Below are 16808 nucleotides of genomic sequence, written 5' to 3' on the forward strand. Positions count from 1 at the left end.
TTGAGCCACCACGCTCGGCGGTGTTCCAGTTTCAAATATCAAGAAGTAGTATCCTCACTTAGTGTTTTTAAACTTTTTTATTTTATAAGATTTATTTCCAAATAATTTGGGATTTTCCAGATATCTTTTTGTTACTGATTTCTCTTTCAGTTCCATTTTGGGCTAGAGAACATTCTCAGTATGATGTCAGTCGTTTAAAATTTATTGAGTCTTATTTTATGGCCCAACATATGGTCTACTGGTGAATGTTTCATGTACACTTGAAAAGAGTATGAATTTTTGGTGGCACGTGCCTATAGTCCCAGCTACTCAGGAGACAGTCAGGAGAATCGCTTGAACCCAGGAGGCTGAGGCTGCAGTGAGCCGAGATCACACTAGTGCACTCCAGCCTGGGCAACAGAGTGAGACTCTGTCTCAAAAAAAAAAAAAAGAAAGAAAAAAAGAGAAAGGAGTATGTATTTTATGTTTGTTGAGTAAAGCATTCTAAAATGTCAAGTTGATTGATAGTGATATTCAAATCTTTTATATATTTACTGATTTTCTGTCTATATGTTTTGTCAACTACTGTTGAAAAGTTATGAAATCCCCAACTAAAATTGTGGATTTGTCCGTTTGGCTTTTTAATTCTGATATTTTCTTGCTTCTTACATTTTTGAAACTCTTACTAGGTGCATGAGCATTTAGAATTGTTAGGTATTCTTGATGAATTGCCCCCATTATCTTTTTGTAATGTCCCTCTTTTATCACTGCTGTTATTTCTTGCTCAGGAGTCTACCTTGTCTGATATTAATATAGACAATCTAGCTTTCTTATGATAGTGTTTACTGTTTGTGTCTCTTTAACAGATCTGTCTCTTTGTATTCAAAGTGCATTTTTTTATGAACAGCATAGAGTTAGGTCTTGCTTTTTAAATTAAATTTGATAATCTTTGCCTTGTGCTTAGAGCTTAACCTATTTATATACAATATAATTATTGATATAGTCAGATTTAAGTGTACCATCTTGCTATTCATTTTCTGTTTGTCCCATGTGGGTTTTTTATTATTGTTGTTACCATTCTTAGGGTTCCCCCTTCAACTCCCCTGCTTTTTTGGCATCAATTTTTGTTTAGAATTCCATTTAATCTTTTTTTGTTGACTTCTTAGCTATTCCTTTTTTTTTCCTTTGTAGTTTCATTAGGGTTTATAACACAACTTTAACCCATCATTTTGAAATTATATATAAAGTACCACTTCATATCATATGTAAAGTGATTTCTTTTTTCTTTTTTTTGTCTTTTTTTTAAAATTTTTATTTATTTATTTATTTATTTATTTTTTTATTTATTTGAGCTAGGATCTTACTCTGTTGCCCAAGCTGGAGCACAGTGGCGCAATCTTGGCTCACTGCAACCTCGCTTGCTTCAAGCGATTCTAATGCTTCAGCCTCCTGAGTAGCTGGGATTGCAGGCATGTGCCACCACACCTGGCCAATTTCTGTGTTTTTAGTAGAGACGGGACTTCACCATTGTTGACCAGGCTGGTTTTGAATTCCTGACCTCAAGTGATCCACCTGCCTCTGCCTTCCAAAGCACTGGGATTGCAGGTGTGAGACACCGCGTTGGCGTGAAGTGATTTTTAATTCAGTTCCATTGTGGGTTAGAGAAACTTACAACACCATACACAATTTTCCATTCCTACCTTTATGCCCTGGTCTTACATTTATTTCCACATACATTGTTGTAAATTTCACAGTGCATTATCATGTTTACTTTAGTCAAGTCATCTTTTAAAGAGATTAATAAGAAAAAATATGCCTTTTATATTTATCCACAAGTACCATGTTTTGTTCTCCTCATTCCTTTTTTAGATGCAGATATCTATCTGGTATCATTTTTTCTTCAACTTGAAGAACTTTAACATTTTTACGTGATGCTGCATACGAGTTAAACTTGCTGATATTTGCATTTAAAATGGGCACTAAATATAGATAAATGTAAAATTTCTGCTAATAGCATAATTTTCTTTTTTTACTTAAAACAGTGTTAAATAGAAAATAAAAAAACACCACAAGTTGAAAGCAAGGCTGCAGAAGAAAAGAAAAAGCTTTATATGTACCTTTAAAGGCACTTTTACTGCCTTTTGAACAGGGACCTTACATTTTCAATTTGTACTTGGACTCATGAATTATATCACTGGCTCTGAATGCAGGTCTGCTGTTGACAAATTTTTACAGCTTATGTTTAACTGAAAGCATTTTTATTTCGCCTTCATTTTGAAGATTGTGTCTAGAATTCTAGATTTGCAGTTGCTGGGTTTTTTCCTAGCACTTTAAAAATTTTCCTTGTTTTCTGGCTTACCTTGTTTCCCGGCTTACCTTGTTTCCCCTGTATATATATTTTTTCTCTGACTTCTTAAAGAATTTTCTTTTTATCACTGGTTTTTAGCAACTTGATTATGGTTTGCCTGTTGGCTTTCTTTGTGTTTATCCTGTTTGAGGTTTGTTGAGCCTCTTGGATCTTTGGGTTTAGAGTTTTCATCAAATTTAGAAAATTTTCATCTGTTTTTACTTGAAATTATTTGTTCTCTGTCCCCACTCCCAACCCCTTCATTTCTGCGACTCCAGTTATATGTAGGGTAAAGCAAAACCACTTCATGTTGTCCCAGTGAAGCTCTGTTTTTCATCTTTGTTTTAGCTTTTTTTCTTCACTTTGTGCTTCAGGCGTTTTTAAAAACAGGTTCTATTGCTACTTATTCAACTTTATTGGTCATTCCTTCTAAAATAACTAAAATCTGCTCTTCAACCCATCCAGTGAATTTTTCATTTCAGATAGTATATTTTTAAGCTCCAGAAGTTTTATTTGTTGTCTTTTTTTATATCTTCCATTACTCTACTTATGTTCATGTTTTCCTTCAAATTTATGAAAATATTTATAATAGCTGAATTGAAGTCCCTGTCTGCCAATTCCATCATGTCTGTTGTTTTGGATCTATTTCTTTTATTTTGTATTATTTTGGTTCTACTTCTTTTTTTTTTAGACAGAGTCTTGCTCTGTTGCCCAAGCTGGAGTACAGTGACGCAATCTCGGATCACTGCAAGCTCCGCCTCCCGGGTTCTGACCATTCTCCTGCCTCAGCCTCCCGAGTAGCTGGGACTACAGGCGCCTGCCACCACACCCAGCTAATTTTTTGTATTTTTAGTAGAGACAGGGTTTTACCGTGTTAGCCAGGATGGTTTCGATCTCCTGTCCTTGTAATCCACCCACCTCAGCCTCCCAAAGTGCTGGGATTACAGGCGTGAGCCACCGCGCCCGGCCCGGTTCTACTTCTATTGATTGATTTTTCTCCTGGGTATAGGTCTTATTTTCAGGTTTCTTTGTATGTTTAGTAATTTTGATTAGATGATGGACATTTTATTTTATTTTATTTATTTTTATTTATTTTTTGAGACGGAGTCTTGCTCTGTCTCCAAGGCTGGAGTGCGGTGGCACAATCTCGACTCACTGCAACCTCCACCTCCCAGGTACAAGCAGTTCTCCCTCAGCCTCCCAAGTAGCTGGGATTACAGGCATGTGCCATCATGCTCAGCTGATTTTTGTATTTTTAGTAGAGATGGGGTATCACCATATTGGCCAGACTGGTCTCGGACTCCTGACCTCAGGTGATCTACCCACCTTGGCCTCCCAAAGTGCTGGGATTACAGGTGTGAGCCACCATGCCCAGACATTTTAAATGTTACGTTGCTGACTATCTGGATTTAGTTATCTTCATGTAAAAATTATTGAATTTTGTTTTTGTGCATACTTAAATTTCATAAGAATCAACTTCATCCTTGTTAGGGTGGCTCTAAGATAGTCTTTACTCTAGGGTTAATTTCATCCTACTGGTAAATCATGACCTCTTGTTTCTCTACTGAATTACCTGGGCGTTCAATGAGGTTGCTCCTCTCTTGTTGGACTTTGAAGGTTTCCCAGAGCTGGGTGAACCCCGGGTTAGCTTAAAAATCCCCCATAGTTTTTCTTTCTCCACTAGTTGTTCATTGTCTAGCCTCCTGTAGTATTACCCTATGCATTAACAGCTTAGTATTCAACCAAAGATTCAAAGGGACTCTATGTAGATTTCTGGAACTTTTTCTCTATGTTGCTCTCTTTTCTGATACTGTGCCCTGAAAATTCTGTTTGCCTCAGCCTCTCCATATTCCAATCTTGTTATCCTCAACTCAGTAAGGTTGCCATGTCTATTTGTGTTCCCCTTCCTGACCCTACTTTCTGGAGTCTCCAGGGAGAAAGCTGGGCCATCATAGAACCTGCCTCATTTTTCTCTCTTCTTTCAGGGATCATAATCCTAAGCTGTCTGTTATCCAGTATCTGAAAGCACTTATTTTATATATTTTTCTGGTTTTATAGTTATTAATGTGGGAAAGGCAAGCCTAGTTCAGCTACTCTATCATGGCCAGAAGTGAAGTTTTCCTGGTCCCTTTCATCATTTTTCTTCTTTTTTTTTTTTTTTTTTTTTTTGACAGAATCTTGCTCTGTCGCCAGGCTGGAGTGAAGTGGCATAATCTTGGCTCATTGCAGCCTCTACCTCCTGGGTTCAAACGATTCTCCTGTCTCAGCCTCCCGAGTAGCTGGGATGACAGGTGCGTGCCATCACGCCCAGCTAATTTTTTATATTTTTAGTAGAGATGGAGTTTCACCATGTTGGCCAGGTAGGTCTCATTCTCTTGACCTTGTGATCCACCTGCCTCAGCCTCCCAAAGTGCTGGGATTACAGGCGTGAGCCACTGCACCCAGCCAGTTTTGTTTTTAATTGAGGTAAAATTCACTATTTTTACAGTGTACCCCTCAATTATTTTGTAAATCAGGTTTTAGAATGTTCCAAATTCTTCCAAGTTATTTTTCCAGATGCTTATATCTAATCAAATAAAATATTTTAAAAGATTTGGAGTGAGAAACTTGCCCTATCCAAGACTTGAATTAGTAAAATAGAGCATCAGTATCCTCTTTCCCAAAGATAATTTAATTTACTTGAGTGAATTCAGATTGGTTTCTCTTAATATGTTAAAAACACAAAATTCTATATATGATAGGTTATGTTATAAATTGTATTTTAAGCTGATAAACTACAGTTGATATATTTCTTGGATGAAAATAAATACACAGAAGAGCAATAGAAAATAAAAAGAAAGGGACATGATTAAGAGTCATCTCAAAGTATGCTGTTTGAATAGGCTTCTAAAAATCATGCTTGGCTGGGCGCAGTGGCTCACGCTTGTAATCCCAGCACTTTGGGAGGCTGAGGCAGCTGGATCACCTGAGGTCAGGAGTTCGAGACCAGCCTGGCCAACATGGTGAAACCCCGTCTCTGCTAAAAATATAAAAAACTAACTGGGTGCGGTGATGGGCACCTGTAATCCCAGCTACTCAGGAGGCTGAGGTAGGAGAATTGTTTGAACCCGGGAGGCAGAGGTTGCAGTGAGCCAAGGTTGCACCATTGCACTCCAGCCTGGGCAACAAGAGCAAAACTTCATCTCATAAAAGAAAAAAATCATGCGTGAGTTTTTATGTTTATACTTCTATTGTTCAGGTGAGGAACTGAATGACTGCTGTTGTTTCTTTTGTTGAAATTGCCCATTGTGGTTGTGTGTGTTCTGCCTTCTCTTTTTGTGAGTCCCATCTGACTTCAGTAGTTTTTAATAGCTGGAAAAGTCTCCGACTCATTTTGTGCTATTAAAAGAAAAGACAAAATGATTCTTAAAATTGTTGAAACTGTTAGATTTTCTCAACCTCTATTTCTGTTAGAACTGTTAAAGCAAACTTGAGAAAGCAGTCTCTAGGACAAGTATGCAAATAAGTTGACTTTCGAAAGTTTTCAAAAGACAAATCTTGGGAGAGATCTAGGATTTGAAAGTTGGGCCAGCACTTAGGAGTTAGGATGTCCACCAGTAATGGAGGTTAAGGCAAGAAACTGGGAAGATGAGGAATGGGATGAGTAAGATCTCGCAGGCTAGGAGAGCCATGGGAGAGGAGGCACTGAGAAGCAAGGTGGCTCAGAATATAATTAGGTTAAAGGGACAGATGTGAAGTTTCTGTAAGAAAACAACTGAGGTGAGCAATTCTTACTTTTGAATGGGACAAAATCACAACCTGTATGTGAGAATAGGCAAGCCACATTATAAAGCGTGTAAGTTAATTTGGCAAAAATTGGAACTGTTAATCAGCTCTAAGACAGATTTTCTGTGTTATCAGTACAGTCATAGATCTAGTTAAAATTCATTAAAGTGTTTTCATTTTTGAAATAGTTCATTTTTTGAAAGCTATAAGTATTAAAGCATACATTTAGGAGAAAGTAAATACCTACCTATTTTATGAGAGTCTTACCTGCCGTGCTACTCTGTTCAACTGAAACACCATCAGTATACATCATTTATATTTGTGTGTGAATTCTGTAGATTTAGCCATGTTCCCAGTCATTTGACTTTTACCTTTTTTTTTTTTTCTTTTTATGAGTTGGGGTCTCGCTCCATCACCCAGGCTAGATCACAATGCTGTGATCATAACTCACTGCAGCTTCCAATATCTGGGCTTAAGCAGTCCTCCTGCCTCACCCTCCCACCCTGTAGCTGGGACTGCAGGTACATGCCACCATGCACAGCTAATTTTATTTATTTATTTATTTAGTAGAGATGAAGTCTCACTGTATTGCCCAGGCTGGTCGCAAACTCCTGGCCTCAAGTGATGCTCCTGCCTCAACATCCCAAAGTCCTGAGATGACAAGTGTGAGCGACCACACCCAGCCATGTTGCCAGTAATTTTCAAGTTAAAAATTGTTTTTAGCCCTGACAATTTTCATCTTTTTTTTTCTCAATTTGAGCCATTCACACTTAAGACACATTAACCAGAGAAGAATAAAGAAAGGGTTAACAAGGACCACCAAAAACCTCTAGAAACTTCCCCGGAGCTGGAGAAAAAAAGTCCTATCTTGTCTATAGTGAAGAAAACTTGAGTCTCAAAGACACCCTAAAATCCTAGGAATTCCCTATAAATATCGGAAGCAAGAAAAGAATTTTCAGTTTTAATAATCAACAGTAGCAGGTTAGATCTTTAAATTGTATGCATTTGTTTTTTATTAAGAGTTCTGTGCAACGGTTGTGGTGTTTTGGGCTTTGGGTATAGTTATTATTTTTTCATCCACATGAGGTTAATTTCTTAAAGTTGTTTGGAAGTTTTTTTTTTTTTTTTTTTGCATCAGACTGTCACCAAAGTTTATTTGCTGGCAAAGCTGGTTTTCCCACAGATTTGTAGGTAGGAATGGTTTAAATGAAAGTTGATGGAAGTCTTAGTTAGCAGTTGCTCTGCCAAGAATAACATTTTTGTGTGCTTTCTGTATGTAACAGTTTTGGTCAGCTGTACTGACAGAGCTGGGCTAAGATATTTTCCTGCCTGTTAATCAAGGCCACACAGACAAAGCTCAAGGAAGGATGATCCCTGCCTCAGGAAGTTTTGAATCAACTGCTATTTTTAACAAGTATACAGTAGAACTTGAGATCAAGTCTTTACTCAGTTGGTAGGAAAAGTTTTCCACTGAAACTTCCATATGAGGAAATGGTTTATGGGCCTGAATGAAGCCTCTGTGTGAAAGGAAGGAATGTGACAGTGGCTGTAAGTATTTGTGTTGATTTGGGTCAAGGGTGTGGTAGCACAGATGTAGGAAGTCCAGTCATCAAAATAGGTTATTACATTTTAAAGCAACTGATAGTTAATGGGCACTTTGAGTTGTCTTTAGTGTATATGGAATCCTGTGCTGCTAATAGTAAAGTTGAAATAGGCTATATGATGGGCTGATAGTATTAATCAACGTAGGACAGGAGGAGGAAGTTGGCTATTGGTGTGTTTCCATGCTAACTGGCTCTTGCTGTGGACATACATAAATTTTGGGGGGTTTTTGAGATGTAATTCTGTGTGTATATATGCTCCTTACGATACTCCATTGCTCCTTGTTTCATTAAGAGAAGGTTTCATAAAGAATTAATGTATGCCTAGGTGCAGTGCCTCATGCCTGTGATCCCAGCACTTTGGGAGGCCAAGGGGGTAGATTGCTTGAACTCAGGAAGTTCAAAACTAGCCTGGGCAATATGGAGAAACTCCGTCTATACAAAAAATACAAAAACTTAGTCAGGTGTGGTGTCACGTAACTGTAGTCACAGCTACTCAGTAGGCAGAGGTGGAAGAATCACTTGAACCCAGGAGACAGAGGTTGCAGTGAGCCAAGATCACCATCACTGCACTCCAGCCTGGGTGACAGAGCAAGACTCTGTCTAAAAAAAAAAAAAAAGAATTAATTTATTACAAAATAATATTGTATACTACTATGTATAATTTTTTCTAAAACCTCATTCTATCTAACTTTAGGAAATTAAATATGGCAGAACATTAAAGCTGACAATTTGAAAAATACCACAAATAATGTTTTGTTAGTATTATTATCTCACCATCTTAGGAGTGCCTTTATGTAGTTGAATCACTTAATAGATGACAGGTATGTTTTTACATGTGCAATGTATATGAATTATGTAGGGATAGGTGGGCAGTGTTTCAGTGGAGTTTTAAATTAGGAAATTATAAAATGTGTTAACATATTTTTGTGTCATTTTCACAGGATTATTCAAGATCAGGTTGTAGCCATTTTCAACAAGGATCACTGATCAAAATTGTTCTTTTTACAAAGAGATTTACAAGTTAAACATGAAGGGAAAATACTGGAATCATTTGGATTCTGACAGGATAAAAAATACAATATTTCACATTTACTTGTAATGGAACCTTTGTAAGATTAATCACTTGTCATTCACCCAGTTGGGAACATGGATGTTGGTTTTTCTCGTACTGCTGTTCAGACACTGTCAAGAAGCCACTGCAAAAATATCAAACAAAAAATTTCTCAATGGGAAGGAAGGGCTAATATATCTAATCCAGAAAAGTGGCGTCCAAAGGACTTTGGAGTGAGATATAACTGTCACCAAGCGATCCTTCCTAAGAAAAATCCTATAGCTGAGAGAAAGAGCAAAAACTTGGATGTAACCAGCTGTGAGAATGTAGGTCTAGATATAAATGAAGATACCAAAAGCCATGATCAAAGTGAGAATGAAAATAAGAAACAGGAATATGATGATACACACTTCTTTAAAAATGAATCAGAATCCAACTGGGTATGTTCTCGGGTCAAAGAAATTGAAAGCTGTAAAGAAGATGTCTTAGATCCAGAGACTTCATTACCTCCAGGAAACTTCTATACCTCACAAATACTGTGGAAGAAAATAGAAGCACTTCCCCCAGATAAACTCTTAAATTTGGCTTTAGAACATTGTGACTCTTCAGAAAAAGAACTGAACTTCAGAGTTCTGGATAGTTCATATGGAATAACCAAGAGCTTAGAAAATATTTACTCTGAGCCTGAGGGGCAAGAATGTGGACCTTCCATAAATCCTTTGCCAAAACCTCGTAGGACATTCAGATATTTATCCGAATCCGGTGTTATGCCGTATAAAGAAAGAAACTGTGACAAAAAATACTGTGAAAATCATTCTTGTGCACAATCTTCTTTGGCCTCTTCTCAGGAACCCGAACCAAAGAAATATGGTGGAAAAATAAGAGGAAGATCTAAAAGGTATGTTTTTATCCTACAGATAAAGACTTGTAGGTATTTTCCTTACAGGATTATTGAGCTTCTTTTTCCTTTTCAAACCAGTTTCCATTTCCCAGCTTAGGTGGTGGCCCTGATTTGAACATGCAGGTGTTGATTAATGTGGAAGGAAAATAAGAGAAAAAAGTAGAAATGTAGTAATGTCTAAGATAATCTACTGACATAAGAGCATTGGAACACCTTCCATTTTATTAATATATCTTTAAGAATCTGGGCCAGCGCCGGGCATGGTAGCTCACTCCTGTAATTCCAGCACTTTGGGAGGCTGAGGCTGGCAGATCACTTGAGGTCAGGAGTTCAAGACCAGCCTGGCCAACATGGTGAAACCCTGTCTCTACTAAAAATACAAAATTAGCTGGGCGTGGTGGTGTGCACCTGTAGTCCCAGCTACACAGGAGGCTGAGGCAGAAGAAACACTTGAACCTGGAAGGCTGAGCTTGCAGTGAGCTGAGATCGTGCCACTGCACTCCAGCCTGGGTGACAGAGCAAGACTCAGTCTCAAAAAAACAAAAAACAAAATTAATCTATAGGTGCTGGGTGTGCTGGCTCAATCTCAGCACTTTGGGTGGCTGGGGCAGGAGGATCACCTGAGGCCAGGAGTTCAAGACCAGCCAAACACTAGACAGTGCAACATAGTGAGACCCTGTCTCTATAGAAAAAAAAAGAGAAAAAATTAGCCAGGTGTGGTGATGTGTTCCTGTCGTCCTACCTACTTGGGAGTATTACTTGAACCCAAGAGCTCAGGCTACAGTGAGCTGTGATCACTTCACTGCACTCCAACCTGGGCAGCAGAATGAGACCCTGCTTCTAAAATAAAATAAAATAAAAATTAAATTAAATTAAATTAAAAAATTCTGTAGGGAAGCAGTAACATTCTTCCACTTCATTTAGGGCATGCTGGCCTCAGCCCTACTTTTCCTTACTAAGTGAACTTAATAAAGGGACCCAATGTAGAACATAAATATGATTGGTTGCAAGCATCCAGTTTTCTCATGGTGTTTATAAGGCACAGCCTACTTCATTATTCTTAGATCTCTGATAAAACACCTTTGTAATTTTGCATACAAGTTCTGTACTTATTTATTTCTGTCTCCCATACCAATTTAAAGAAGATTAGAATTTTCTGTAATCGTAGCACTTTGGGAGGCTGAGGCAGGCAGATCACCTGAGGTCAGGAGTTCAAGACCAGCCTGGTGGTCACGGTGAAACCTCGTCTCTACTAAAAATACAAAAAAGAGCTGGTCATGGTGGCATGCACCTGTAATCCCAGGCATAACATCCCTACAGCAATGTAGAATCACTTGAACCTGGGAGGCAGAGGTTTCAGTGAGCCAAGATTGTGCCACTGCACTGTAGCTCGGGCAACAGACTAAGATTCTGTCTCAAAAAATAACAATAATAAAACAATCAAATAAATAAATAAAAATTTTAAAAAATAAAGAGAGTTTTGAAAGATATAACTTTAAAATATATCTATTTTCTTAAGGAAATCCTTTGAATTTGAGGATATTCAGCACTTTCGAAATCGGAACACACAGACGATTCATGAAGAACTTGGAAAAAATTCTGGGTCAGCACTTTATTACACACAGTCTGAGGACAATATCTATGAAGATATCATATGTAGGTGTTGACAACTTTGCAATTAAATTTGATGATTATGTATTTGGTGAAGCCTTTAATTGTAGGATGGTATTTTCTTCTATAATCAAGCATATATTGCCCTAGGTTTTTCTCTTTAGCATGGAAACCTTTGGTGTATAAATTATTTTATTCTGTAATGAATTTTACAACTAATGTGATAGACTGCTCAGCTCATAAGTAGATTTTTATAATATAGCATTTTGAGAATTCTTTTAGCTCTGTTGGACACATAAGTGGCTTTATAAGCTTAAAGTGCTTTAACCCACATCCCTACAGCAATGTCGAATAAGAAAGCTGAACATAGTTAGCTTTTTCTTTCTTTTGCTAGCTGTGGTTATCTTTGCATTTAGTTATGTTCATGTAAGCATTTTTTAAAATTATTTTTTAAGATCCCACCAAAGAAAATCCATATGAAGATATTCCAGTGCAGCCTTTACCTATGTGGAGATCCCCTTCAGCATGGAAGCTACCACCCGCTAAAAGTGCTTTTAAAGCGCCCAAGGTATAACCAGATAATTAATTGAAGAAAACATTAGAATCTTATTCATGGTATCTACAAAAAGATTAAGGGTGTTTAACTGGGGCCAGAACTAAGAGGCACTGAAATGTAAGGTTTAATGTTGGTGGTGGTTTTTTTGTTTTGTTTTGTTTTGTTTTTGGGGTAGCATACAGCTTTTTTTTTTTTTTTTTTTTTTTTTTTGGTGGTTGTTTTAACACCTCAAAAATAATTGAATATATATGCCTTTAGACAGCCATGAACTTTTCAGTTCACTTTAGTTCCCACTTTCCCTATTAATCTACGTCAACCTATGACCATTAAATTACCTTCCTAGTCCCTGAAAGCATGCAAGACGCCTAGAAGCAAAGGCTCCCTAGAGTTCATAAAAACTGTGAGCCATTGTTTTCTGGGAATTTGATTACCCTGTAGTGGAACTTTGGATTAGAAACCTGAGAAACTTCTTTATAAATGGTGAGAAAGAAATTATGTTATCTTCATTTGAAATGATTTTAAATGAAATACAGGATAAATGCATTTCTGGAATAGCTTTGACTTTGTATGATAACACAGGGATTAACTAGATGATGCTGGCCAGGCGCAGTGGCTCACACCTATAATCCCAGAACTTTGGGAGGCCGAGGTGGGAGGAATGCTTGAGCCCAGGAGTTTGAGACCAGCCTGGGCAACCTGGTAAAACCCCATCTTTACAAAAAAAAAAAAAAAAAAATTAGCCAGATGTGGTGACACGTGCCTGTAGTCCCAGCTGTTCAAGGGGCTGAGGTGGGGGGATCGCTTGAGCTCAGAGGTTGAGGCTGCAATGAGCCATGATCATGCCACTGAGTTCCAGCCTGGGTGACAGAGCAAGACCCCATCTCAAACAAACAAACAAACAACAACAACAGAACTAGGTGATCTTACCAGTACATCTTATCCTATTTTAGCTCCCTCCCAAACCTCAATTCCTTCACCGGAAGACTATGGAAGTAAAGAACTCACAAGCTTATTTGCGGTCAAAGCTCACAAAAGATACCACTTTGCCGGTAACTTTAACGGAATGGAAGCTTTTCCGAGCTGGTGAAGTTGCAAACAGGAAAATGAAAAATCTTCCAAGGGTAAAGACTCCAGTGCTTTCATTCTTTGACTCTTACTTCAGCATTTCCATGAATGAGAATAAGTAAACTGTAGACTGGAATGAATAATAGGTTAGAACTGACCTACTGGGATTAGAAGACTTGAAAGGCAGCGTTACGTTTTAAATTTTTGCTCATGCTAGAAAAGTGCATGAATGGCTTTTGCCAGAGTTTCATTATGGATTTGTAAAATTGATTTAGATGGGGACTTCACTTCAGTTACTTTAGCTCTCATTAAAATCATCTGCCTATTTCAAGGAAGCACCAGAATCTTATATAAAAGGGCGTTCTCTCAGGATGGCTTCAGTGTTGTTCTAATTCACTCATTCATATCATTGCCAAAGTGAGTTCAGTTTTGTGCTTGAGTTTACAGATTTTCAGTAACGAAAAAGTATATGCCATTTATTTGGGGCAAAAATTTCCAAAGAAAAAAACAAATCTATTACTTGGGAATAGAAATTATCAGCAATCATAATACGTAAATGACTTCTCCCTCAAGAGAGAAAAGGCGGTAAGTCTGTACATCATCTCTACTAGAAGCATTGCAACCAAAATGAAGAAATTGAGATTACTTGCAGATAGACATATATATATTTTTTCTTACATGTTTACTTATTTTGTAGAGACAGAGTCTCGCTATATTACCCAGGCTGGTCTTGAACTCCTGGCCTTAAGCGATCCTCTTGCCTTGACCCCCCAGAGTTCTGGGACTGCAGGTGTGAGCCACTACACCTGACTGATAGACATTTTCTTTTAGGAGAAATACTTAAGGAATTATATGAAAAATTTTTAAACTTTCTCTGTTACTTTGTTCTGCTGTAATGCAGGGTGTTATCAGGATTGTCAAAATACTATGCAAATATTCTGCTGTAATGAAGAAATCAGATCACTTAAATATTATTCCTTCTTTAATCCCATCTGAATTAGCTATATGTGTTCATTTAACATGTAATTTTTTTTTTTTTTTTGAGATGGAGTCTTGCTCTGTTGCCCAGGCTGGAGTGCAGTGGTGCAATCTCGGCTCACTGCAAGCTCCACCTCCTGGGTTCACACCATTCTCCTGCCTCAACCTCCTGAGTAGCTGGGACTACAGACGCCCGCGACCATGCCTGGCTAACTTTTTTGTATTTTTAGTAGAGACGGGATTTCACTGTGTTAGCCAGGGTGGTCTCGATCTCCTGACCTCGTGATCCACCCACCTCGGCCTCCCAAAGTGCTGGGATTACAGGCTTGAGCCACTGCGCCCGGCCTAACATGTACTTTTTGTACCTGATTTTAACATTAAACAAAAGTCACATCTATTTCTTGGGTTAGTAACTGTTGATTGATTCCTTGGGAAATATTCTATTCCACAGTTTAATTCTTATGATCAGTTTTCTGCCCCTTCCTCTTTACTATGTGAAAAGTTAAAGACATAGAGGTTTTTTAAAGCTAAACTGGGCGGGCATAGTGGCTCACGCCTGTAATGCCAGCACTTTGGGAGGCCGAGACGGGCGGATCACGAGGTCAGGAGATCAAGACCATCCTGGTTAACACGGTGAAACCCCTTCTCTACTAAAAAATACAAAAAATTAGCTGGGCATGGTGGCAGGTGCCTGTACTCCCAGCTACTTGGGAGGCTGAGGCAGGAGAATGGCATGAACCTGGGAGGCGGAGCTTGCAGTGAGCTGAGATCACACCACTGCACTCCAGCCTGGGCAACAGAGCAAGACTCTGTCTCAAAAAAAAAAAAAAAAGAGCTAAACTGATCTTTCTTAGTGAAAAAAAAAAAAACATTAACTGTTTATCTTTCTGTGTATGATGAGGAATATTTTTTTAAAAAGAGGCTTAAAGAACTGCCAGGCATCTTGCAGTAGCTCCGTCCTCCGGTAGATCATGTTGGCACAACAAAGCAGCCTCCCACATGGTCAAGAAATGACAAATTGTGTGTTCATAGGGAGAAGAATGCAAACACCTTAAGGGACTGCGTTTAAGATGTGGTTCTTATAATGGCATTAACAAATATTTAGGAATCATGGATTATAGAGTTTAATGAGACCCAGGGAGGCTTTATAGCACTTCTGATTTCATGCCTCAATATTTTATGTATTATGGATCTCAAGTACTCGAAGCTTTTTCTGTATCTGATGATAGGTGATATGATCTAACTTTTCCCTTTCTAATATTTTTCTGAAGGTTTTTGGAGATGTGAGGAGAAAAAAATCATTATGAATTTTTAATTGTCAGGCAGGAACAAGCCATGACAGCATTTCTACCCATGACCCTCCTTGGATTAAATCTTGTTAGGATGTCCCTTATGCAATACAAAGTTTGGCTTTGGAGTATCTTGTAGAACAACATTCCATAAGAAAGTCCATTTTCATTTATTTCCCCTTTAAGGCCTCCAGCTGTCCCTGGAAGGGAAACTGCCTCACAGTTTCACCTCACTGATCTAGTCCATTTGCCTCTTCCCCACTCTTCCGTTCCTTCCCTGCTGTGGAATCCTGTGTCGGATTGTTTGCTAGAGTACATTTCCTACTGCCTTTATTGTTTGTGTTGTGTGTACAGCAGTATGATTTCCATCATTCTTAGGAAGAATATTCTACAGTATTTCTTGCAACTAGGAGGCTCTTCTTCCTAGCTCATGACAGAAATTTAAATTTATCACTTTATCGCATAGTTTTAGAACAGTTCTCTTTCCTTTATACTTGAATATACTTTTGATTCTACTTTTCAAATGCAAATTAACAATTATGCTATTTTGGGTCATTATGTAACCCAAATATATATTTATTTCCATACATCTTTCCTATAGCTCTTAGTACTTTTTAATTTTAGATTCTCTTATTTGTTTTCTGTAATGGTGATATTTAAGAACATTGGCAATTTTTCACTTGCGTTGCAGCAATAAAAATCTTTAAGAGCACAAACTCATCCAAAAATGTGGTAATAATCTGTGTATTGGAAGCATGTGTTTCTTACATGGTTTTTTGGGGGTGGGTGGTTGGCAGGGGACGGTGGTTTGCACTGGACTGATTCACTGCCTGTTGATTGCCAGGATGGCTAGAGAAACAAGGACAAAAGAGAATACAAGAGCATTTTTCTTGGGGAACTTTATTGGTTGTTATCATATATAATGTTCCTAACAATTGTAATTCTGGGCATTAAGTATGTTAAATCAGGATTGATACTTAAGAAAAGCTTGGAATTTTAAGAAAAAAAGAGAAATATTTATAGAAAAACTAATCAGTTCCTCCTTTTAAAAGTACCTGTTGATCAGCTCTGAATCTCCTCTTTTTTACCACATTCTGTGTATGTCTCCTGTCTCTCTTACACACACATATCTCTCCCAGCAGCAAAGAAAACTTTCTAATGAGTAATACTTATGAAATGGAGAGAAGCAATTATATAACAATTTAAAAATAAATGGTCTGGATTTTACTTGCTTGAGAAATAGATTGATGAGTGGAAGAAAAAACATAGTTTTTGTATTTCAGTATATTTGGGTCTCGTAATTTTATGACATATTTCTGAAATAAATAGTAATGTTAGTACTCTTAGAATATTCCCTTTGACAAAAGCTTTCTAAGTATGTTTATCCGCTCCTTGGGAAGAATTTCTGGGAGCAGAAATAACTATGCCTCACCTTGCCTTTTAGATAAATGAGTGTTCCACTTCCTACTCCAGGCAAGTGAGAACTTGAGTTTAATAGTAGAGGCTTGATCACTATACAAAGGGCAATAGCCACATTTCCTGCATGTTGTGACATGGAGTGACAAGGAATCTAAAAGCCTGTGCTGGGTTCATACGACATCCTTTCCCATTTTCCTTCCCCATGTTATGTGGACTTGGTATTAGAACAACATATCATCTAAT

At 37.9% G+C, this 16808-nt stretch overlaps 1 protein-coding gene across 14 annotated transcripts in view; it reads left to right on the plus strand.

Moving 5' to 3' along the window:
- DENND2C (DENN domain containing 2C) overlaps positions 1-16808 on the plus strand; it is an 87070-nt gene that overhangs the window by 35469 nt on the left and 34793 nt on the right. For 10 of the 14 annotated variants that reach the window (XR_012416223.1, XR_012416222.1, XR_012416224.1 and 7 more), the window contains exons 2-5: positions 8637-9644; positions 11167-11303; positions 11714-11826; positions 12765-12935. Coding sequence is in view for 8 of the 14 variants with exons in the window: in XM_015430730.4 (XP_015286216.3) it covers positions 8842-9644; positions 11167-11303; positions 11714-11826; positions 12765-12935 (1224 nt within the window). In the remaining 6 variants the exon portion in view is untranslated. Of the gene's footprint in view, positions 1-8636; positions 9645-11166; positions 11304-11713; positions 11827-12764; positions 12936-16808 lie in introns of those variants that run through there. The other 4 variants (XM_073998422.1, XM_073998423.1, XM_065547404.2 and 1 more) reach the window with 2 other exon arrangements.

The sequence above is a fragment of the Macaca fascicularis genome, chromosome 1 (assembly GCF_037993035.2).
Source record: "Macaca fascicularis isolate 582-1 chromosome 1, T2T-MFA8v1.1".
In the NCBI taxonomy this organism is placed as follows: domain Eukaryota; kingdom Metazoa; phylum Chordata; class Mammalia; order Primates; family Cercopithecidae; genus Macaca; species Macaca fascicularis.